At 37.6% G+C, this 24,202-nt stretch overlaps 1 protein-coding gene across 1 annotated transcript in view; it reads right to left on the reverse strand.

Annotated features, from left to right (window-relative positions):
* Window positions 1-2,227: 2,227 nt before the first annotated feature.
* The window catches only part of SCAMP1 (secretory carrier membrane protein 1), a 50,402-nt gene continuing 28,427 nt past the window's right edge, over window positions 2,228-24,202 (reverse strand). Inside the window, exons 3-9 of the mRNA XM_064438654.1 lie at window positions 22,940-23,038; window positions 22,554-22,665; window positions 18,727-18,855; window positions 12,639-12,798; window positions 10,849-10,950; window positions 8,931-9,048; window positions 2,228-7,234 (exon numbers count right to left, since the gene is read on the reverse strand). Coding sequence (XP_064294724.1) covers window positions 7,070-7,234; window positions 8,931-9,048; window positions 10,849-10,950; window positions 12,639-12,798; window positions 18,727-18,855; window positions 22,554-22,665; window positions 22,940-23,038 — 885 coding nt within the window. The 3' untranslated portion in view covers window positions 2,228-7,069. The remainder of the gene's footprint in view (window positions 7,235-8,930; window positions 9,049-10,848; window positions 10,951-12,638; window positions 12,799-18,726; window positions 18,856-22,553; window positions 22,666-22,939; window positions 23,039-24,202) is intronic.

A 24,202-nucleotide genomic window follows, 5' to 3' on the forward strand; every position in this document is an offset into this window, starting at 1 on the left:
TTATTCTGACCACTTCCAACTGCTCTCCTACCTTGGACAGGAAGTATCACCCCAGTGCCCAGTCCAGTATATCCATGTTTTTCTCTGAAAACATCAAAAGTACATGCAGGGCAAAGGCAACAGCCCTGCCCTGCAAAACGGCTATACGTGCTTTGGCATGCGTGCAGTTACTACAGCTCGGATGATGTATGATTGTTTTATTGGGCTATAAACATTGTAAAATCTACTTGCAGCACTGTCAGCTGAAACAGTGGCAGAGCAGCTGATGCCACAGGGGCATGAGTGGCCAGAGGCAGCTGTTTGTAAAACGGCCTGGGCTCCAGCCAGGACATCCCAACCCAGCTCCAGCGGTACACGTTTGCAAAGCAGAAGAGCCAAGTGAACAGTCACAAGTAACTGGACTCTCAAGCAGGCTGCATCTTCCAGGCCCCGTCAGCACTGTTCCAAGCAAGCTGCCCATTACTAACACAACCCCCAACTTTCTCACCAAAAATCAGTCTCTGAGTTTCCCATCTCACCAGCTGAAAGTTCCCCTACCTGAACCATGGGGACGAAGAAGTGAAACCTCGTTTTCTCAACAACACTTTGTACCTCTGGGCTGAAGTGTTCTGCTTCACCTCTGAGTGATGCAACAGCAGCGTGTGCGAACACTCACTGAAACAGGACAGTACGTGTCTTTTTCTAAATGTATATACACACTCACATCACTTAGTCACATTGCAGCACTGAGCATATTTAGAGACAGTAAAACAAACTAATTAAAAGCACTGTTTGGTGTAAACATTATCCATTCATCCAGCAAGAACCACATTTTAGACAAGCTGTATATGCTTCCATTAAACAGCTGGACAATTAATTTCTTCCAGAACAAAAAGTATGGCAGCGTGATCCGCAAGTCACGCTTCCCATCAACGCATCTTTTTATCCTCAGTAGTGTGTGACATGGTCTCTAGTTTAACCCTAGCATAAAGTTCAACTGGTGTTCTTCTGCCGAAGTAAGAAATCTGCACTGCGTCTTTTCTAAATCCTCCGGATTTTTCTACTCATGAGAATAAAAGCTACTTCCAGACATAAAATTAATTTGTAGGGAAAAAAAGTGCAAACTAATTCTTACATATTTTAATGTAACTGAGTGAAACCTAACACACATTTGTTTTAATTGTCTGAGCCACTATGCCTTACTATTGATTCATAACCAGAATGCTCTTGGTGCCTGCCTCTTCCTTGACAGAAGTGTCTTTCCAGAAGTATTACTTTATATTTTTAACCACGATTCTCTTCTCTGTGCTGTTTTCTCTGTGTGTGCATGCCTTCCCAACTTCGGGCTTACAACCTCTTGAGGAAAACTAGCCTCAGCAAACCAGAGGAATTATCTCTGCACAACAGCACTTAAATTGTGTAATAATTCTAACCATAACACCTGACCGGATCATGCCGCAGAGCTGTGCTTACCATTTACAAGAAATTACAAAACCTGTTCCTTTAGCCTGCGCCACTGCCATCCTAGTCTGTGAATTACAATGAAACAGATCAAGCTGATGAAGAGTTTCACTACCACGTGATGCATGCATGCGCGACCATCTTCAGAAACTCACGCTTGCTATCTCCCAAAAAGGATGATCCCAACTGCACCTCAGAGCACTGTTCTCTGTATCGTGCATTTGCAAATATACCTACATCACAGTGGTCTAGATGAAGTCATAAAGCAGGTGTTACAGTTGATGTCATATGAAAAAAAAAAAAAATCAGAAGACTGCGATAGTGCCAAAAAAAAAAAAAAAAAGAGAAAAAGCAAGACACAGCAGTGCTACAGAATGCCACTTCAAAGGCAGAAATTAGGAATATAAATGCTACCAAAGCAATGCTGGTTTCAGCAACTTTGTTTTACTTTCAACAGTGCTTTAGGATTCACTTAATACCTGTAGAATTTAATTCAGTAATGACAGAACATGTTTAGATTTTACCCCTCGTGAGTTTACAGCACAAGAAAGCGCGCTGCAAGCGTTCAAGAATTTTCTTCGTAACAGTTGAGTAGACTAATTCTCAATACCCTAATGTATTATTTTGATACTGGACATTTTGCTTCCCCATTTTAGCAGGATTATAGCATTTATATACAGAATTATAAAACCCAAGCAGGACTTTTACATAGATCATCTGCCCTGCATGTTATCCTGACTGTTAGGAGAAAAATCCCTATATTGGTCAAAACTATACAGAGCAAACACCCAGGAAAAAAGTCTTTTTTTATTCTATGACATTGTGTTAATACAATAAATATACAAAACTTCTGAACTACTCAGACATGCAACAGAGGGACAGAAGAAGCGCATTTGTACAGAACCATGACATTCACCAGGATGGCAGAGCATTGTTAGTAATTTACAAAATATACAAACATCCCTCAGATAAATAAAACCAACTCCTAAATTACAGAGCAATGACTACTGACATTCCAGTGTTCAGACTTCATACTTTGTATTCAATTTGCCACAATACTACAAAATGACAACTTCAGTGGGCGCCATCCTCTGATTAATGAATAAGAGACTGTAAAATCTAGTTTTCATTAGGTACAAAATATCTTGACAAGTATCAGCCTTCTGTTGTCAAAGCTAAGCTCAAACCTCTCCCTCCCTTTTGGGCTGCAGTGTCACAGATTTCTGGTTTAAACAATTCACATGTAACTGAACCTTGAATTTCATTCAGGAGGTTTAAATCTGTACATTCAACCCATGGCATTACAAATCAACGCTCCCTCTACACAGAACATTAAATATGTTTTCTCATAGAGCCTTTGGACGTTTGGGGAAAAAAATCTACCCACCAAATTCAGGTTTTATTCCTAATTTGTGTTTGTTTTTTTTTTTTTTCATACTATATTCTGGTAATGTATGTTATTCTGCAATCTTCAACTTAAGTTAAATTGCAAGGATGATGGCCCTGGGATTCCACCCAAGAGGTACCAAGAGAACTGCATAAACTTAGATCTATAAGCAATCCATAGTAGAGCTGTTAGATACAACCCTCAAGTTAGTTTTAAAAGATTATGAAAAGCACAATCTTGATACACGGCTGCTAGAGGGATGATGCCTGATCTCAACAGAAAATGGTGACTTTTATCTGGAAAGCTTTTAATAACATTCCACAAAAATTTAAGTTTGATGCTAGCATGTCCACTAGTGTGAAATTTTAGAGCCCCCATTACACAGAATATTTAAATTGCTTTTAACTTCATGATGCAGAGAACATTTAGAAGCAAGTATATTAATTAATACGAACTTCAGCATAGGTGAAGTGATGCCATTTATCCAAATTCAAGTGGGATTTAAAGAAATCAGTAAAAGAAGGGAGACTAACAGGGACACCATGCTAACAGTACAAAACTGATCTAGGGATTAAGGTAGGGATTTTATTTTTCGCAACGCTCTTCTGTTATTCCGAATGCTGTGTAGCAAAAAAGGACCTCACAGTGGGCATCTGCTACCAACCTCCTAACCACAGTGACGATGCTGATGAAGCGGTACTTGGGGCACTAAAGCAAGCATCTGGCCAACAGAACCTAGTCCTGATGGGTGACTTCAACTACCCAGACATCTGCTGGAAGCACAATACAGCAGCTCGCATGTCATCCACCAAGTTCCTGGAATGTATCAAGGACTGTTTCCTGATACAAATGTTAGATGTGCCAACCAGGAATGAGGCACTGCTGGACTTGCTATTCACAAACCGAGAAAGCCTGCTTTGTAATATCTCGGTTAGTGATAACTTTGGCTGCAGTGATCATAACAAAGTGGAGTTTGGGATCCTGCTGACCGTGCTGAAGGTCAGCTCTAAGACAAGCGTTTTGGATTTTAGAAGAGCAAACTTCAGCTCACTCAGGGCTTAGTTGGGAGGGATCTCGTGGGAAGCTTCCATGGAAGATAAAGGAGCTAGTGAGTGCTGGGAATTCTTCAAGAACTCTCTGTTAGAAGCACAAAACCAGTTTATCTCCGATAAAGGAAAGGGAAGTAAGCAGAGCAAGAGGCCTGCTCAGCTCAACCACAAAGCCCTGGGCCTACTCAAATCCAAAAGGGAAGCACACCAGAGATGGAGAAGTGGAGGATTATCCGTTGAGAGCTACAAGGGCATTGCCAGAGTGTGCAGAGATGCAGTTAGAAAAGCAAAAGCCCAGCTTGAATTGAAACTGGCTGTAGACATAAAAAATAACAAGAAAGTTTTCTTCAGGTATATCAACTGTAAGCAGAAAAAGGAGGAAAACACAGGCCCACTGTTAAACAGAAAAGGAGAGTCAATAACCAACGATGCTGAAAAGATAGAGGTCCTTCACACTTTCTTCACCTCTGTCTTTGCCAGCACTGCCAGGTCCCAGGCTCTGGGAACAAAATTGCCTGTTGATCCAAACACCGACCCTCCATCAGTGAAGGAAGAGTTATTGTGAATTATTATGGGAGCTTGACCCCTACAAATTGATGAATTATTATGGGAGCTTGACCCCTACAAATTGATGGGCCCTGATGCCATCCACCTGAGGGTATTGAGATAGCTGGCTGACGTCATTGCGAGGCCACTCTCCATAATCTTCGCGAAGTCATGGAGAACAGGGGATGTCCCAGAGGATTGGAGAAAGGCAAGCGTTACCCCTATCTACAAGAAAGGCTTGAGGGAGGATCTGGAGTGCAGCACAGACTGGGATGCACCTGGCCGGAAAGCAGCTCTGTGGAAAGGGACCTGGGGGTCCTGGTGGACAGAAAGCTCAACATGAGCGAACAGTGTGCTGCTGCGGCCAAGAAGGCCAACAGGATGCTGGGTTGCATCAAAAAGGGCATCGCCAGCAGAGAGAAAGAAGTCATTATCCTGCTCTGCTCAGCGCTTGTCAGGCCACACCTGGAGTACTGGGTACAGTTCTGGTCCCCGCTATACAAAAAGGATGTGGACAGGCTGAAAAGGGTCCAGAGAAGGGCCACCAAGATGCTCAGAGGACTGGGAAACCTGCCATATGAGGACAGGCTGGGAGAACTGGGTTTGTTCAGCCTTGAGAAAAGGAGGCTCAGAGGGGATCTCATCACCATGTACCAGTACTTAAGGGGCAGTTACAAAGAAGATGGAGACTCCCTTTTTACAAGGAGTCACATGGAGAGGACAAGGGGGAATGGACACAATTGCTCTTGGGGAGATTCCGATTGGACACCAGAGGGAAATTTTTCACAGTGAGGACAGTCACCCATTGGAATAATCTCCCCAGGGAAGCGGTTGACTCGGCCACATTGGACACCTTCAAGAGTCGTCGGGACAGGGTGCTGGGCCATCTTGTTTAGACTCTGCTCTTCCCAGAAAGGTTGGACTAGATGATCCCTGAGGTCCCTTCCAACCTGTGATTCTATGAAAGTCGGTCCACATTCAGAACATGGAGGGGCCTCAGAATTTTATGCTGTCTTACTAAAGGTGATCCACCTTAATGGCTGAATTTATTTCAGCCACAGTGTACACTTACACTGGTTGTGGGATGTGGTTTTTCCTGTTTCCATTACCTAAAACAGAGTTTGAAAAAACAGCCGAAGTATTGTGCATATCACTCATGAGGCAATCCAAGAATATGAATTGTCTTCAAAGGAGAGAAACATGACGTTATTCTAAGAGATTATTATATTCTAGAATATTATGATGGTATGTACCATTATGGATTGTTCAGTTCCATGTCACCAATTTAACCTCTTAGGCCTCCAGTTCAATGATTTAAAATTTTACTTTGTTAAAGATTAAATTTCTCACTTTTCCAACTCAAAATAGTTTAAAAGCCCCCCCCTTAAATCACATCAGAGATGGCCGAGTTAACATTAAAATTAATTCAAGTATCTGTTAAATGCCATTGCTTGAAAAGCCTGGGTTTAGACAATATTCCCCTTAGAAAATTAAACACTTTATATTTAGGTTTTTGGACAAGCAGTAAACAGAGTGACTGACTAGGCCAGAGATTTAGTACCACTGTTAAAGACAAATCTACACTTAAAGAAAAAAAAAAAAACCAAAAAAACCCAAATCAAATCAAACAAACAAAAAACCCACCAGAAAAACCCCAAACCTAAAAAACAAACAACCAAAAAAAATCCCAAAGACAACAAAAATACCACTGCATGTAGAATAGGGAAGGGGGCAAGAAACTAGTGTTCTAAAAGTCAATATTGGCTTCTTTTCCAGCAAAATTATTACCCCAAAACATGAATACTGAAATTAAAAATAGCAAATATATAATCATTTAGCTCCGTGATTGAAACTGTCAGTTAACATCCGTAATCTGTACACTGCATTACACATTCTGTTACAGAGAATGTCTATGCACCATAGTAATTTCTCACAGGTAGAGAATACTCCATGAAAATAGATACAAACAAATGCTGTAATTATAAAGTGGTGCAGGTAAATTCTGGACCAAAACACTATTTAAACAAGATCAGATAACTCAACAGTATTCATGCAAACTTACAGGTTTATATCAAAAGACTTATCCTAAAAAAAAAAAAAACAACAAAAAACCAGAAAAGAATTTATAATATCTATCCTGCTCGTATTTGTCCTCCAGCAGCTGCTGAAATTGCAAAAGCAGTAGCCAAACCTAACTTTCTACATCTCTAAGTCTGCCCCACTTCTTACAGTAGAAATAGGGCAAACAGTTCTTAACAAAGGAAAATAATTGATCCAAAGTGCTTTCCGGAAGTTAAAAGAAAATACTGGAGAGAACCACTAAAAAACCTTCCAAATTCTTACAACGTTTATTTGATCATTGTTCCACAATTCATTCTCAGGCCAATTGTTGAAATTATTTACCATCCATAAAATATGATAGGGTTTAGATTCTAGAATACAACATCTTAAAAGAAGAGCAAAGAATGGTTATCTTTTTAAAATAAATAAATTTATAATAAACGAAACATTTCCCATTTTACCCATGCACAGCTGCAGAAGAGACAAACATGCTGTGTGAATTTTGACCTAGGCTTATAGGGAATATAATAAGCGACTGGAAAATAAATTACAGCCGAAGAGAACCATAATGACTTTTTACATTTCCCTACATTCGGTTACCCTTGAATGCGCTTTGAGCGGCACTGGTTGCTGCTGTTGACGCGGCGTTGGCTGCAGCCGTTTGTACAGTTTTGTTGGACATAACCCCCGTGGCAAACTCCTGCTGCGCTTTCTCAAAACTAGCACCAGTCGTGCGGTAGAGACCATGCACCTAGGGAGGCGGAAAAGCAGTGAAAAACACGGTGCTGAGCCTTCCATTTCTTGGTAGACTGATAGCAAGGTCTCAAACAAGAAGCAGAGCTGTGTGGTGGGGTAATCTGGTCTACTCATGTCTGGTTTGGGAGGATCCATTAACGAGCAAATGGACTCTTCTTCCACAACTCCTACAACTTTTGATTGCCCTGCTGCATGCACGGTTCAACTGTAGGAACACCTGTAACTTTCTGCAAGTTCAGAGGGGTCTCACAGGTCTTTAATAAAACGTGTGTGGTATCTACTGTCTGAAATAACATCTTTAAATACATGAACAGGCTGCATCCTTAGCATAAAGCAGGGCTCATAGCTTGTGAAAATGTCTTCTGTCTCAATCTGTACACAACTTGTCATATTCATTAAAAGAGTTAGTAAATGTGCTAAAAAAACAGCAGGAAACAAAACCAAAAAAGTAGTTTTGAGTCCACTGGGTCAACAGCATTTGGGTGATTTTTTTTCTCCATCAAGTTTTAGAAACATTTTAATTTTGCTGATATGGTTACACAAACAAGCTAAGCTATGATTTAATATTAAAAAGTAGAAAATATCCTAATAATGCGGATATGTATCTGCTAAACTAGTGTGATAACCAACAGCTCTGTATAATAAACAGTGATATTAAACACTTTACCTTACAATCACTCTAAACAATACGGCGTACAATCTCTAGTACAACAAAAACCCAAATCCTAAGTAACTTCCAATTATCCTATTAAAATGAAAAAGCTATTTCTGACTTATATTCACGTCACAATAAAGTTGTCAAATAATATTGCAAAGACAATTTCATTCAAGTGTAGCAGGAAAATTGATGTTGTAACTTTTTTCTTTGTTATAAATGGACTGTTTCTCATCCATAAAGACACACCAGGTCACATCTGAGTATGCAGGTTTTTTGAGTGAATCCAGATGCATACGGTAGGAGGACTGTAAAAAAAAAAAGCTCCACCATATATTTTTCTTGCTTCTTTCTCCTGTACCTGAGTATTTATGCAGAAAACAAATAAGGAGAAGGGACATCTCCAGGCAATGCTTAAAATTTCTAGCTTACTGTAAATAGGCCTGAAGAGTTCAGGTATGTGAAAATCTGTAAGCATAACTGTAACTGAGATTGAATTATTAGAATTGCCAGCATATCATCATCAGAATTCTCAGTTACATTTTATCTAAACAACATCAAAAACTTACCAGCACTGTAGTATCTAAACTTAGGTCTTCTGGATGGAAATCCACAAAGAGGACCAAGGGAAAAATGCATCCTCCTTTGAGCTTACACGCTACGCAGTCATTAATTGACAACAAAATGTTAAAACAATAGAAGCAGAGAAATAAAAGCCCTTTCTGAGGTGCCAGGCACCTCCCTATTCTGTTGATTTTAATGGGATTGACTTTGGTAAGAGCTGAAACTTAGCAATCACTGAATCATACTTCACTCAGCCTGATAAATTGCCACAGATTTGGAAACTGCAACCTGGTATCTACACGGTGTCCAGTGCATTCACCTACCCTTTCATTGTGGGCTCACCTCCCCAGTTAGTCAGAGCTATCTTCCCCCATTTTAATTCGCAGAAAATACGTCCACTGTACAAACAGCATTTTCTAATTCCACAACAGTATAAGCAAAAAACAGAAGAGGGGAATAACATGCAACTTACCTTTTTAAACATAACTAATGAGATAACAGCAGATGCTGTGAAAAGTGCAGCTATGATTATCATCATAATGCCAACCGGAATACTCTTATTAAGCCCAGTAAGAGATGAAATCCACCCACTGGAGGAAAAAGAAAGGACAAACTTTACTAGCACAGCACATGAACCATTCATCCACAGGTATCTACATCAAGGGAAGCTTTATAACCTCCTGGTTCTGATCAACTTTGAATATTTTTGAAGAAAGAGTCATGGTAATTTTACATAATCATATTTCAGTTCTATAGTAAGTTTTAGAGCTTAGTTTCCATTTTTCCCAATGCATGCGGTGAAACTATGGGAAATTATCCTTGTGCAGGGTTGTGAAAAAATTAACAGTTGCTCATCAACTTTTTTTTTTTGTCATACTATAATTTCAGACTGATTTAAGGCAGTTTCTAACTTCTTTAAATATAAAACAAAAACATTCCCCCCATCTTCTATGTGGGAAGACTCATTTAATTGTATCCAAATAGTGATGCTTTCTCAATTGAGGTTAATATAATAATTTTCTGAAGTAGACAGCATCAGATTAACTAACAGAAAAGATTGCTATATCAGTATCTACTTCAAGCACTTCCCCATTCCTCACAATTGAAACACCAACAGAAAAATAAATCAAACTCAAAACCACAGAAGGCAGGTTGCCTTAAGAGAAATAAAACATTAAGACAGGAAAAATTTCTTCCACAGAAAAAAAAAGGCAAAAAATTTCTGTAAACCCAAACAACTGTACAACTTTCCTCTACCCCTATTGCTTTGATATCCCCTACGTCCAACTGAACTTTACCACAGAACACCAAAATCCAAACTGTAATTAGCATTTTCTAACAATCTGGCTACTTTTCGTACTCCTTCCCCAAGTATCCTTAAACACACACTCCACATACTTGGAGAGCTGGCCCTCCAAAATATTTTTATTTTGTTAACGTCAATCAATGTGTCTATGAAACAGCCAAATAGTGCATTCAAGACTAAAAATAATAAAACAGAATCTCCTTCCACTACAGTTCTAAGGCAATGTTGTTTTGCCTGCCTTGTATGTGTTTGGAGGTCAGCAGCAAAAAGCTCTGATACAGAGAAATGTCATGACCCAGCTACAGTACTGCCAGTGACAGGTCTCTGAGCTACCAGCTGGCTACTACAACCATGGTTCTAGTTAATTCAAGTTTGTTGGGTGTTTTTCCCAGGACAGTGACCGATTCCCAATAGCTTTTCCTTGTAAAATCTAAGTATTAGATCTTGAAGACTCAAATTAAAAAAATCTACATGAAAGCTTCATCTAAAAGCTTATATACTTAGAAGCATCAAAAAGAAAAATTAACTATTACAGAGTAAGGAGCTGACTTGGACAAATGAGCTTTTCAAATAATATCAAAGATATACTACTATATCCACCCAAATACATTTGTGACTCATTCTTCAAATTTTAGCTCTAAATTTTCCTTAATAGTGAATATATTAATATAATTAGAAATTACTAATGATACAAAATAATATGAAGTGTATTATTACTGTCTAAATTATTTAATTTTCTCTAGGTTTTGCTTATTTCTTACCATAAATACAAAGCAAATAACATCTCCACACAGGATGAAAATAGAGGTAATGTATAAAAGAATAGTTCAAAGTGGTTTACATTGAAGGATAAAATTTGACCAGCCTACTAACAGAAGTACCTCACACTCTTGGATATGTTTCACCCACTTTTCCTAGTTAAGAGCACACAAAAAATGCCTTTTTTTGAGTGCCAAATGTAGCAATTCCAGTGAACACAAGTTTTTTTTTTAAAAAAAAAACACCAGATTGTGTTGCAGCTGCTATATCAAACATGAGTTTTGTCTTACAGACGGTACAACTCCACAGCAAACAGAATACTCACCAGTTTCCCCATCTTTGAAATCCTGCAGCTTGAAGTACATGTACAGCAAACTGACAGATATATACAAAGAAGAACACAAAGAACCTGAATGAACTGTCACTCCTGAAAGAAGGGGGGGGAAAAAGATTAAAGCAGCCAGGAAATTAATGGCTTTTTGCAAATACTGTAGTACCAATCTAAATACTTTTCATGTATTAACTAGAGTAAAAATGCATCCAGTAATTGACAGTGATTTGTAGTATCAGCAATTCTGTGTTTTGCAGAGCGTTTATTTACATGAGCTGCTCCTTCTTCAACACTGTATTTTTGCGACCTGCACTTCTAACGGTGTTGAGAATAGCAGCAAGATACTACTCCTTAGTGTTCTGTTCAGCACACAGCAGGGCCTCTTAGACTAAACACAGAAGTTTTGTTCCAATACATGAAGAACAGAATTCTGTTCCACTTTCACACTGATGTTCACCAAGCTGGCAGGATGGGTTTTACTTGTAAAAGGAAATAAAATCTGATGTGGAATTACTGAAACATAGTACAGACCAGAATACTGAAGCAGCTGTTGCTTAAAAGCAAAATATACAAAATAGGTTTGCTGTTTAAATTACTAAAATGCCAGCCTGACAAAGACTTAAAGTAAAAAAAAACAAACAAACCCCAAACATAAATGTACAGGCAAAATATCAACAAAGACCTCAACTTTTTACTATCAAAACTAACGATCATATATGCTTGCTACCAGGGTTCTCAAAAAAGTAGAAATCACTTAGTTAAGTCACAGAACCAGATTTGGTCATTAATAGCTCTTCCTGCAGAAAGGATTTTGTTCATGTCTATTTATTCAACCAGTTCAGTTCAATAACTATTTCATTTTCAGCTGAGCAACTGACCAGAAGTTGCATATGCAAGTAGTAGTTTTCCTTTTCCAAAATCAATATTCACTAAGAAAAAGCTATGGATTTACTAGAGGGCAAATGCAAGTTAAACCATATGATTCCTCAAAGGGGTGTGGCTACAACAATACCTCCTTAGTTACCAAAATGAAACATCTTATTTAGTCTAAAGGTTTAGCTTAACTGCAATTTCTGGCCATCAATCTTTCTCCACAAGAATTAGTGCATTTTAACTGAGAACACCCTGAATCTCTTCAATGTAAAAAAAATTTCCCAAGAAATACCTGAGTACAGGATTTAGAATCTCTATATGCTGACTGCCACAAAAAAAAAGTTCAATTTTGCACGTAAACCAACCATTCTATTCTTAAACACAAAGCTATCTCGCTTCACGCTTGTGAAGTCTGCAAAGATTGCTAAAAGCTAGGAAAAATACTACAGTTATCTGCTCTATTCATTGTTAAGAATCTGTGTCTACTTCACTTACAGACACTGTAGGTCACTTCACAATATAAGATTTTCAAGTGTAGAGTTTTATGAAGTTCATTCAGGAAGCCAAAAGTTTCAGACACTCTTCACTATTAACTTACTCAAATTCTTGGTGTGAAAGGATAGAGACTAAATGATAATTTTACTTAAAATTGTTATCAGCCCAATAAAAAGTTAAATATTTCCTACAACTATTTTGTCAATGGTAGAAGCTATAAATACTTTAAAGGATATTCCATGATATTCCTAACTACTGCCACCTATGTTTCAAACAACTGAATTAATGGAAAACATACTACTTGTTTCTAAAGAAAGCATACTAAAGGATTATCATAATGATAATCAAGCAAGTTCTGGAATATTAATGCATTTTGACAAGTTTTTAAATATCCTGAGTCAAGCTGAAGTTGTTACCTGAAAGCTCCATAAAGCGGTCTGTACCAGCAGACAAAAGAACAAGGGGTAAAAAGCAAGAACCAGAGAATACTCAATCCAAAATCAACCCCTCGCGTAGCATCAACGTAAAACCAGGCCAAACATCCAAAGATATTAAGAAACAGTGTCACTGTATGGACTGTAAAAGCAAAAGCAAAATAGTCTTAATTAAGTTATGTTTAGACAATAAATTATTACAACTGTTAAGCTAATACCCAGACTGAGCATTTTTAAACAAAACATCAGCATGCTGACAATAAATCAATACCCTCTCAATGCCCTCAACAATGAGCTGATTTTTACAGTTTTCTAACTTTCAGGTAAACCCTGTATTCACAAGTGAAAGTACTGGACATGGAAATTCAAGTACTGTCAGGTATATGGTGAAGGAAAAAGTCCTGTCATAAAAATAAAACATCTTCAAACTTAAAATTATTTAAAAAGAGGTTTCTACAACTGCAATAATTGATTCTTTTTCTACAGTAATAACTGGATACAGACATTTAACAGACTACTGAATATTTTTAAGATAAATCTTATAAATTATATAAAATGCATCATAAATTTAGCACTGTACACATTCTAATTTGAAAATAAAAATTTCCCAAAATTTTTTCAATGAGAAGGTCTTTATCTTCCATGTAGTAAAATGAAAAAAAACCCCACTTAGTAAAAATGTTTCCCAGTAAAACAAGATCTGCAAGAAGCTGTTCTAGATGCTTTAATACATACTGCATATTCAAATATTTCTTATAACATTGATCTTAAAAATATGCCTTTTTGGTGCTCCATTCTTAGCTCAATACTAGCATTTTCTCATTGGCAGACCTTGTTACAGGTTAACTATTGAATTTCTACTGAAGAAAATGCATTGGCATTATGACTTCACAGTTTATTTCAAATATATTAGTTCTTAGAACAGAAAAAGATATAGCAGTATTAAGAAACTTTACTACCATCATGCTATCTGGCACAGAAGCTAGTACTGCCAGACTTAAAAGATGAACATGAATTTCTGTCTCTGTTCAGCAATAATTCAGGAGTGATTTTGCTATCCCAGAGGGCAGTTTCTGTCCTTGTGGACCAGGAGGAAGCAGAGTATAACTGAGAGTGCACAAGCTGCTCCTTCCAGCAATGATTTTTCATTTAAGTTCAGAGAAACTGGAAGGTAAGGTTAACAGAAGAGCTGGTAGTTATTAAAGATGCTGAAAAAGAACCCTCAAACTCTTTGCTGGCCTCTTAACTAGTCAATGAGCCCTAAATCAACTTAGAGGGAAAAAAATGCCCACTTAAAGCAAAATGCCCTCTTCATTGCATGAAAGGCAGATAAAACATTTCCCACAGACAAATCATATTTTCCTCTAAGAGTCACCAGAAACAGAAAGCTTTGTACTTTTAAATAAAAAGCATTTAATGCATCTACCTATCGCAGCACTGTTCCAAGAGGTCAGCAAAGGAACTCATTTCAGATTTTTTGTGTGTATGCCTCAAAGCACAGGAAATGATACAAATCCAAATTCCTGCCTGCCTTTGATAACTATGAGAAACTTACTAATGGAAAACCTTTTTTTTTTTTTCTAGTCAACACCGGAAAACAAGGGGGGGGGGCCTAGACTGCTAGACATATCCACATTCTGGAAGTGTGAACTTTCCAAAATTACTACTTTTTTGTAATTGCAATTACAATAACAAGACACATGTTAAGAGTATACCGCAGTGCAGAGGAGGGCTGAATCATCGCAACCACTACTGGTATTTATTGCACAATAAAACCAGCAACATACGGGTCTCCTTCACTGCTGTCATGGAGAATCTCCGCTGTAAAAACAGAGTATTAGCAGGCTACGGATGAAGACATGGGACTTCACTGGCAATTATAACTTCATTCCACTTGCCCTTCTCTCTACCTGCTGCAAGGTACAGAAAGGCATTTGCTCTTTGAGCCAACACCTTCACTAAGTGACCTAGATAAGCTTGGCTGTTGTAGGGACAGCTGTTTTTATGTTCAGGTTAACGGTTTTATTAAGTACCTTCCACACTTGCCTCCTCAAATTAAACCACAATACAGGTTATTAGAAGATAATGACCACCTGGGGGCTGAAATGACCTAAGGCTTTGGCAGAAGTCTGCAACGTGCAATGCCTGTATGACAATAACTTCACAGCTATACCAACACAGTACTCAGTGTGAAGTGATCTACGAAAGCCACCTCCTAGTTTTGCTGTGGAAGCAGTTGAGGGTTTAAAAAAAAAAAAGCACATTCACAGCAGAATAAGAATGAACAACGGGAAATTACATTAGTTTAATAAATATTCAGACTCAAATTAATTTTTATTAGTGTATTAGTGTAAACTTCCATTTACAGAAGAATCCTACTTAGACATACATTCCCTGTCTTAATGAACTACACTTAATCATCCATTAATGTTTGAAAGACCACAAGCTGCACCAATGCTATTTGGCATCTACATTATTGAGATTATTATTTTGCAGTCCCATGTGGGACTATGTAAAAATAGATTTTTGTAATAAGTTTCATATCAGTAATGCTTTATTGATCGTATTGTTGGGAAACCAAAGTCCTCACCAGGACACATGACATAAGAATGCACTTCTTCCCAGGAATCAGCTGGACTGCCACCCTGTAACGACTGCCCCAAGGGGAATGGGACACCTACGAAACAGAGGGTTTTCAAGCCACAAGGCAACCAACAAGTAAGGACAAAGCTGGTGAAGTTTGATGATGCACAACCTTGGAGCACAGAGTGGCTTTAAATATAGGTTAGGCTTTTGTTCCTTGTCTGTTCTGCTCTTTTGGAGAGGAAGCAGGCAAGACGTGCAAATATGCATTACAAATGACAGAAGTCTTTTCCATAGGAAAAAATATATTCTAAAACAGGCTTAGATCAGCACATAACATATGCACATGCTATCAAAAATGTAAAGGTGTTTTTTTCCCTACCCAGTACAGTAGGACTTCAGCTAAAATACTGGACACAGTTCACATTGTAAAGTTCTTGATGTTATACACTAAAAAAAAAAACCATAATAACTTGGAATGGAACAAGCAGCAAATCTGTAAGACAGCAACCAGACCTCTAGAAAACAACCTACAAAGAAAGGCTGAGTAAACTATGCTAATTTAGCCAAAGGGAAATGACTAATGGGGATAAATGTGTTCTCCATAATAACAGTGGACAGAACAGGAAAGATCAAGCACAGGAAGGGAGAATTAAACTATATACTGGGAAACATCTTTTAATGATAAAAGACCGCAACACTCTAGAACAGGTTTGGAGGGAGTTTATGAAGTGTCCATCCTTGGACATTCTCAGGAACAGGGAGAACAATTATCAAGACAGTCTGATATATGTACTATTGATTGTACCCTCAGAAAGAAGGATGGATGCAATGAAACTCTCCTAAACAGAAAAAGATACATAAAAGTTGGCACTTTATGGTATTATTTTTCTACCAGAATCTGCAGTTTAAGTCACTGGCCTTTGAAAACCTTTAAAAGTCTTGTTCATAGAAAATGGAAACACTCACAACCTACATAAAGTAACAAATCCAAACGCCACAAAAGCTTTCTATGAGATTAAGCAGCTCTTAGGTTTGTACTTTCAAATAAAAAACATTGTTTGAAAATCAGAACTGCTCATTTTTGTACATGCTATCAGCCGGTGAGGAATGTAGCTGGAAAACACAGGCTTTTGAGCCAAAAAATCTTTGGTGTTAGATATTGGTCAAGAGACATGGGACATTTCACTAGTAACAGCACAGAAAGATCTAAAATTAATGCTCATTGCTGAAGAGCCAGGAAAACTGTTGTTCTATCTGCAAGCCACTAAAACAGCAATGGTCACAAAACCAAGACAGAACAGAAGAGCTCCAATGGCAGCTGACAGAAGCCATTGCTAATTGATTGCTCTAGTTCACAAAAACATGGGAGCACAGTCAGAAAAAAAAAAAAGGCTCTTCCCCGGGGGTGGGGGGGGGAAGCCCCCAAAATACGTGCAAAGATAAAAACCCATTAAGGAATCAGAAAACTCTGACTTCTGATACAAATATAGAAAAGACAGATGAATCCACAGAATAGAGATACAAACAGACTTGTATTCTCATAAAGACAAGTTTTTACAGACAAACATGTTTTCTCATAAAGAACATACAGATCTGAACAGGTAACAAAGTTTCATCAGATACATAAAGACCAAGAGTAAGGATATAAAAACTGCTCCTAACCATAGAAACACACAGAAAACTAAACCAGAAACATTTGTTCCTAGGGCTGCTAAAAAGGAGGAGGAAAACTAACCTACTTTATGAAGTGCTGAGCATGCAGTACTAGATTTATCGAAATGTGATTATGCTCACAGAACCCCTAGGCCTTACAAGACCTAGGAAGTTCTGGAACAGAAAATAAAATGTAGGGTAGAGCACCAAGCAGAAGCAGACTCGTTTGCTATGGTAATAACTGCCTCCACTGAGGAAGCATAGCCACTCTAAAGAAAAATGAGCCAAACCATGTGGATACAATCCTAGGAAAGAAGAGTCATAAGCATTGATTCCACAGCCATCCCTAGGGCACGGAGTTCTGTACTCAGTCTTTTTTTTTTTTTTTTAGCCTGAAATAGGTTTTGTCTGTCTTTTCTTTTATTATGCCATTTTCTTTCCTTCCTGAGTAACCCCTAAGTCAGAGTGTACTAGAGCTAAAGAAGGAAAAGAGTAAGAGGAGTCAGTAAAAATCTCAGTCTACCTAGAATAAAATCTGTCATGTGGGTATAAAAGTACAACTCCTATATATATGAAAATACTATAATGTTGCTGCTTCTTTTATTTATTGCCATAAGAAGGGAAAAGAAAAACAGTATTACTATTCTAGTTCCCACTGCCCAACTTGACCCTGTGTTTGCAACATACGGCACTTTCAGAACTCAGTCCTGCAAATGGCCAGAATTAATAACTATCCCAAAATTTTGGAGTACTTGACCTTAGATTTCATATAAATCTTAAATGTCTGTTAGATTTATGAGAGTGACTAGTCACACATTCCACAGTGGATTTAGTTGCTTATTTGAAGATTAATGACCCAGCAATGAATATAGAAAGTCGTGCATTACAACGAAGTGGAATTCACTTGACTGAATGCGGACTGCTCATTTTGTGTGTTTCAGTTACGTGGTTTAATCACAGTAATAAGATTACCTGACTAACGGGTAAAATTACGGGGATTTGCTAACTAAATCTAAAGACCTGAAAAAAATTCAGAAAAGTTCTGAAGTTCACGTTCCCGTAGTATGCTAAAAACCTAGTAAAGGTGTTGAAGCACCTAAATCTTTGGAGTTTCCTCAGTCTCAGAGTAATTATTAGGCTCTCATCATGCTGGACGAGGCAGAAGAAACAAATGTTGTGGCATTTGTACATTTAGTTCATCCTGCATTTCTCCCGTCAAAACACAGCACCTGAACACGGGCAAAACTAACCCCACAAAGATGGTGTAGAGCATTTCTAGTGTACAAAGGATAGTTTCAACATGGACTGATTCTTCAGCTAATATACTTTTTTTTTTTCAAACAGACTAAAAAGATATTAAGTGTCCACTGCAGACTAAAAACTGTATTAAACTATATAAAACTACATATATTAAAGCAAATGGATGTTATACTTGTTAAACTCACAAGTCTATAAACACTGATTGTGAATTACATTTCTCAATATACAAGCCGATTTTAAAAACAGTAAAATTATTTCTAAGTTAATAAATGGTCAAAGCTCATTTTACAACAACAGGGATACTTAAACGAGAAAACTGCAATATACTAGAGCCCAACAGTCTTAGGATAATCCTCCTTTTTTTCTGTGGAAGCTTCTATGAAATAATTCAATACTTTTAAAATCGAAAGTAACAAAAAGATCTCACTTCATCATTTGACTTCTGGATTTAAAACAATTTCTCCTTACACATGTTGCAAAAGCCAAACTAGCAGGTATGTATCATCAACTTTCAATAGGCACTTTGTTTTTTCTTTAAAAAAAAACGAACAACCAAACCCAAAAAACTTACACATCCACAAATAGTACATAATCTTTACTGTCTTCTGGAACTCTACAGGAATGTCTACAGAAAAGTCCTGGTAGAAACAAGGACCTACTGGAAAATTCTCAGGAAGAGGTGGCCAATTATTTTTTCTACCTGCAAAACAGAAAAAAAAAAAGCTTTATAATACAGTTTTAATCTCTCTGTACTAGAAAGAAATATGTATTAGGATGTGTTCAAATTGTTTTATGCATGAGTTTCATAAGCGTATAGATAACTTGGGCTACCAAAACCCAAGAGTTTTATCAGCAATACTCACACAATACTGAAAATAAACTTCAGAAATAAAATACAATGAAGTGTAGACAGATCAAGGCAAGTACAATATTTTATCTGTGTAAAAGACTAAGCAGGCATTTGACACTTCCTATAAAGTAATGAGAAAAGATAATTCTTCACAGAACAAGTAGATATGGGTAGAAAACCAATTTCTCAGAGTTCTTTGACTTTTGAATGCATGCTTCCCTAAAGTCCCACCATACCCACATACTTCGTTGAAGACAAAGGCTGGGGACTGAAAACCATTCTTCGTCCTCAGGATCCTGATATTTTTAACACTGGGCTATTGCTAACACTTTGAACTAGTTCCCAGTAGAGTTTACAGTCAAAGCTTTACCTGAAAGCCCATAATCCTTAAAAAAGGCAGCTATTGAAATGGTCTAAACTATTTTTTCTGTTACAATATGATCTCCTACAGCATCACTGTATTTTGATACAGTTCTGTGACAGAGTCAGGACACAGTACCAGACGCTTGGATTTCCTGTATGCTGATCTGCTCAGAGGCTAGAGTATACATTCGGCCGAATACAAGTCATACCAAGCATAGACTCAAGAGATTCAACTGAGGTAATAACTGCAACAAATCTTTACCATAGCATTTCAAATTCTGGATACAAGAGATATATTAATCACCATGTTCCAAAAGTGGAGCTGAGCTATGGCTTAACCTAAAGGCACATTTACCTGAAATTCTGGCAAGGTTTTTTGCTTGCCATTCCCATCTTCAACCATACCTTTACTAGCAGTTCATCTAAGAACAGATGACTTGCAAAGCTTACATACTTGCATTATTTCATATTTGTTTCCCCACTCAGAAACGGTAAAGCTGTCAGTTCTGTCCAAACAGGTCCAAAGCACTATCTGTTAGTTTTTCAGTGTCTTCTAGTGAAATTTTTACCAAGTCTTTCAGAGCAGGGGATTGGCAGAGACAGCATAGAGAAGGTAATCAAGTAATATTCCCATCCATATTAAAAAATACTTTAGGATTTCTTATGTGAAAATATCTGATAATAATTCCGATCTTCATTCCACCATCTATGGTTATTTCTCTCAGGACTAATAGTTTCAAGACAGAGTTATGGAATAATTCAGGTATCTTATAATAATTCAAGCTCATATTTAAGAATTGTATTTCCTGCGCTTTCCCGCTGCTGTGGTACAGGTTTCAAAATTTTCAGTCAAGACTGAAAGACAGCTTGGTGAGACAGCTTGAGATCAAAAAATGAGTGGTGGTCTTCTAAATACACTTTGGGTAGTCATATTCCAAGATTGTATCCTGATAAGCAAAGAGCTAGCCCAGAATTATTTCATTCAACACGAGTTACCACCTCAAGGCCTATTAACATAACTTCAGTGGCACACCTACACTACGAATGCAGACGCCCCAAACCAGCTTCTTGCAAGCATAGAACAGGATTTGCAGGCATGCCCAAGTGAACTAGCTGAAATAGGAAACAGCACACTTTCATTAGCTCGAATGCAATGCTGCACAGAACCTGAGCAGAGAAGACTGAAGGCATTGAGGTGAGCTGACCTACCAGCTTGAAGATCTTTGCACTGTAGTCACTTGCATATGATGACAGTGTCCTAGATGTGTAGCCAGCATCCTAAATTGAATGCAAATAGCTGGAGTATTGCAAAAGACCCTGTCCTCCAGTCCTTCAGTCAGGACAACTCTACAGTGTTTCCAAAGGAGTTCAAATGAGTGCTCCAAAGGAGAAAAAAAAAAACCCAACAACCACACCAAAAAACAACCACCCACACAACACAAAAGGAAGAGAGTATTTTCCTTCTCAGTCACAATATACAAGTCCTGATTCGCAGCATCTTTTACACTGTCATTTGGTTAAAAGCTAGTATCTTCTTTAAAGCTTTAAGAGCTCTCTCTTCTCTGTTCAGCCTTCCTAAAGAATCCTTTAGATTCTTCAGGATCTCTTCAAGCGCTTCGATGTGAACAACTGCAACCTAATAACAAATAGCCATTTTAGAAATACAATGCAACATGTGTGGGGTATCCGAGTTACATTCCCTAAGATATAGATGAACAAAACTGTCCCTAAAGCCTGGAAGAGAAAAGTAATCAATCCAGACCATCAATATAAGTTAGTGAAATTATATAAAGGGCAATACATGCAGAAGGAAATGAAAAAACAACAACAACAAAAAAATCACACTATCTGGGAGAAGAGGTACAGAGATTTAATAGACGGAAACAAACAAATCCTGAGAAAATAAAAATGGTTTAATGAAGGGACAATATCACCATGATTCTTTTCCTTTGAAGAAGAGTAGCAATCCCAGATCCTAGCAAATGACTGGCATATGACTGCTCTCTACAGCTTCCCAAGGAGGGGATGTGGAGAGGGAGGTGCTGAGCTCTCCCTCCCTGCTACCCAGTGACAGGACACCTGGGAATGGTTCAGAGCTGCACCGGGAGGTTTACACTGGACATGCACAGGCACTTCTTTACTGAGAGGGTGGTCAAACACTGCAACAGGCTTCCAAGAGAGGTGGTCGATGCCCCAAGCCTCTCAGTGACTGAGAGGCATTTGGACAATGCCCTAAATAACATGCCTTAACTTTTCAGGTGAGCCCTGAAGTGGTCAGGCAGTTGGGCTAGGTGATCGTTGTAGGTCCCTTCCAACTGAAAATATTCTATTCAATTCTATAAAAACCCCTGAGAATTTTAATTACTAAGCAATTATGCAATGTGTTATTGTATCACTGGATAATCAAAAAAAACCTCAGCACATGTGGAAATAAAAGTCAGAACTCTAGATACAAGTGAAAAGACCACACAAAGTCAACCTTGCACACAGCATTTTGTGTTTTGTTCAGGGTTTTTTTTATCTAACTTCAGTCTGAAGTTCTTCCTTTTGAAAAGGAATATTTCCATAGATCTACTTCTTGCAAAGTATCTCCATCAGTTAAGAGGATGTAAATCTTCTCATTTGTGAAACTGCCTTACAAAAACTGATGGTTTTGCACAGAACACTTATAGGTTGTGGCAAAATGAGATACTAATCTTGACTATGGGTTTCAAAGTGTCATATGAAAAATTAATATGAGATTAATAATAAAATTTTCTGCTATCTGCATAGAATATTATGTCTGTAACACAGTAAAAGATAAGAAAACGTTTCAGAGCGGGAAAGTTCTGCTACAGCTATAAATACTGACAGAAAAGAAATCAAAGAGATGTGACTTATGAAGTTACTTTTACTTCTCAAAATGCTCCATTTCTATTCAGTAGTATTACCTAGATATTACGCTAGAATAAAAATAGCTGATAGCAGAGAGTAACATGTAACAGAGGCCACATTTAAAATTTTTACAGGACAGGACAGGTTTTATTAACTGTATGCACTGTCTCAGGGGAGATAAACTTTGTTTTCCTGAAAAGATTATAAGCCCTCCTTTTCAATCTGTTTCACAATGTCACTGTAAAACTAAAACAGTTTCTCAGAAAAACCAGAATTTCTGCCATTTAAAGAAGTGTTTTTTTCATGCATACCCCCCTGCTGATTGAGACTCTGCATTTCCCTTTCTCTGCGATCTAGTTCAGCTGCTTTTCTTTCCAGTTCTTGTTGACGTTTTAGCAGTTCTGCCTGGGCCAAGGCATGCTCCTGAACAAAACAAATACCATTAGATATTGATAAAAAATATGAACACAAAATAAATATTCCAAGTCTGTTTTCTATAATTAAGCATCTCCAGTTATGGATGAAGACTGACCTAATATATTGACCTAATTCATGCATTAACTGATTACTTAAAAGCAGTAATTATTTTCATAAATCATTAGGAAAACAATGCTTATTTATAAAAGACATTACTCCAGAAGTGTATTTAAATAATTATAATGAAAAGGAACCAAGTGCCTGAAAGCTATAGACAAACCTTTGCAATTTGTGTGTAAGCAGGTGATTCTTCTGTTGGTTTCATTATTGCTGGCTGGGTACTGGGTACACTAGGGATTTTCACATTTCCTGGAGGAGGCTAAGGAAAAAAAGAGACAATTACAGGGAAACAGTTTCATATGCTAATAAACGTATTTTCATTAACTGTGTAAGAACTAATCTAGTGTTTTAAAGGAAATGTTACTCATAAATTGAAAATCTGATACACTGCCTTCAATATATAACCTTTAGGAAAGAGAAGTTAACTATATTCTGTGTTGCAGTGTTCTGCTTATTTAGGTTTACACTGCACTACTTGCCATAAACACACATGGAATTTTAGGAAGCAGCAGAAAGTAAATAGATTTTTATTTTTGTTCAGACATGAATATGAATAAGGACAGTTACTGTTTAAGAGAATTGCAAGATTTAACAGTGATCTACACATATTCTGAAACACGATGCCATTTATTAGTAGTGTCTTCCAGAGCTTTCTATTTAACAAAGGTTTACATCACCTGGTTAACTAGAGAAACAATGTACCATATTAAATTTTCCAATACAAGATCCATGATCTGTTGCTTAACTATTCCACCAGTATATACTGCAGTATCTAGTTTCAAGTACCACAAACAATTTGTTCCCTTGGTCACTACATAAGAATACAGTTTACAAGAAGCTTTAGTAGCTCAGTTTTCTTCTTTTTTTCTTTTTTGAAGTCCTCTCCTCCTTATTCCCATTTGTCATCTTCTCTGACTTTCTCCACGTCTCTCTAATATACAAAATGTTAACCAGTAGCTATCAAGCCAAGCTAAAAACTACTGCCTAGACCGGAGTTATCAGCTGGACTTTACCAACCATATCAGTATAGCACTACTATGATGTTGTTTTATTCTTATATATGCTTGGGGAAGGAAACTATAATTCTTTCTTTGTGCAGAGCTTGCAACATGAAAGACTTCCCTGTTCTGTCATCTTGTAAGACAGAGAACTTGTGCCTAATAAGACCAAAATCAAGAACAAAAATACAGTGATAAGTGTGATGTTTTCAATACAAAAGCACCTTGAAACAAAGCAGGAATCCACTAAATACCACTAACTTGGCAAATTATGACTTGGCCCAGATTACCTGCATCTTTTCTAACCATCTTTTGAAATGCACAGATGTAATACACTGAGAAGAAAACATGCCTAATAAACTCCACCTCTGTGTGTGATACTGCAGCATATCTCAGCAACATCAGCTCATTCCAGCATTTCAAAA

Source organism: Phalacrocorax carbo, chromosome Z (assembly GCF_963921805.1).
Source record: "Phalacrocorax carbo chromosome Z, bPhaCar2.1, whole genome shotgun sequence".
Classification (NCBI taxonomy): Eukaryota; Metazoa; Chordata; class Aves; order Suliformes; family Phalacrocoracidae; genus Phalacrocorax; species Phalacrocorax carbo.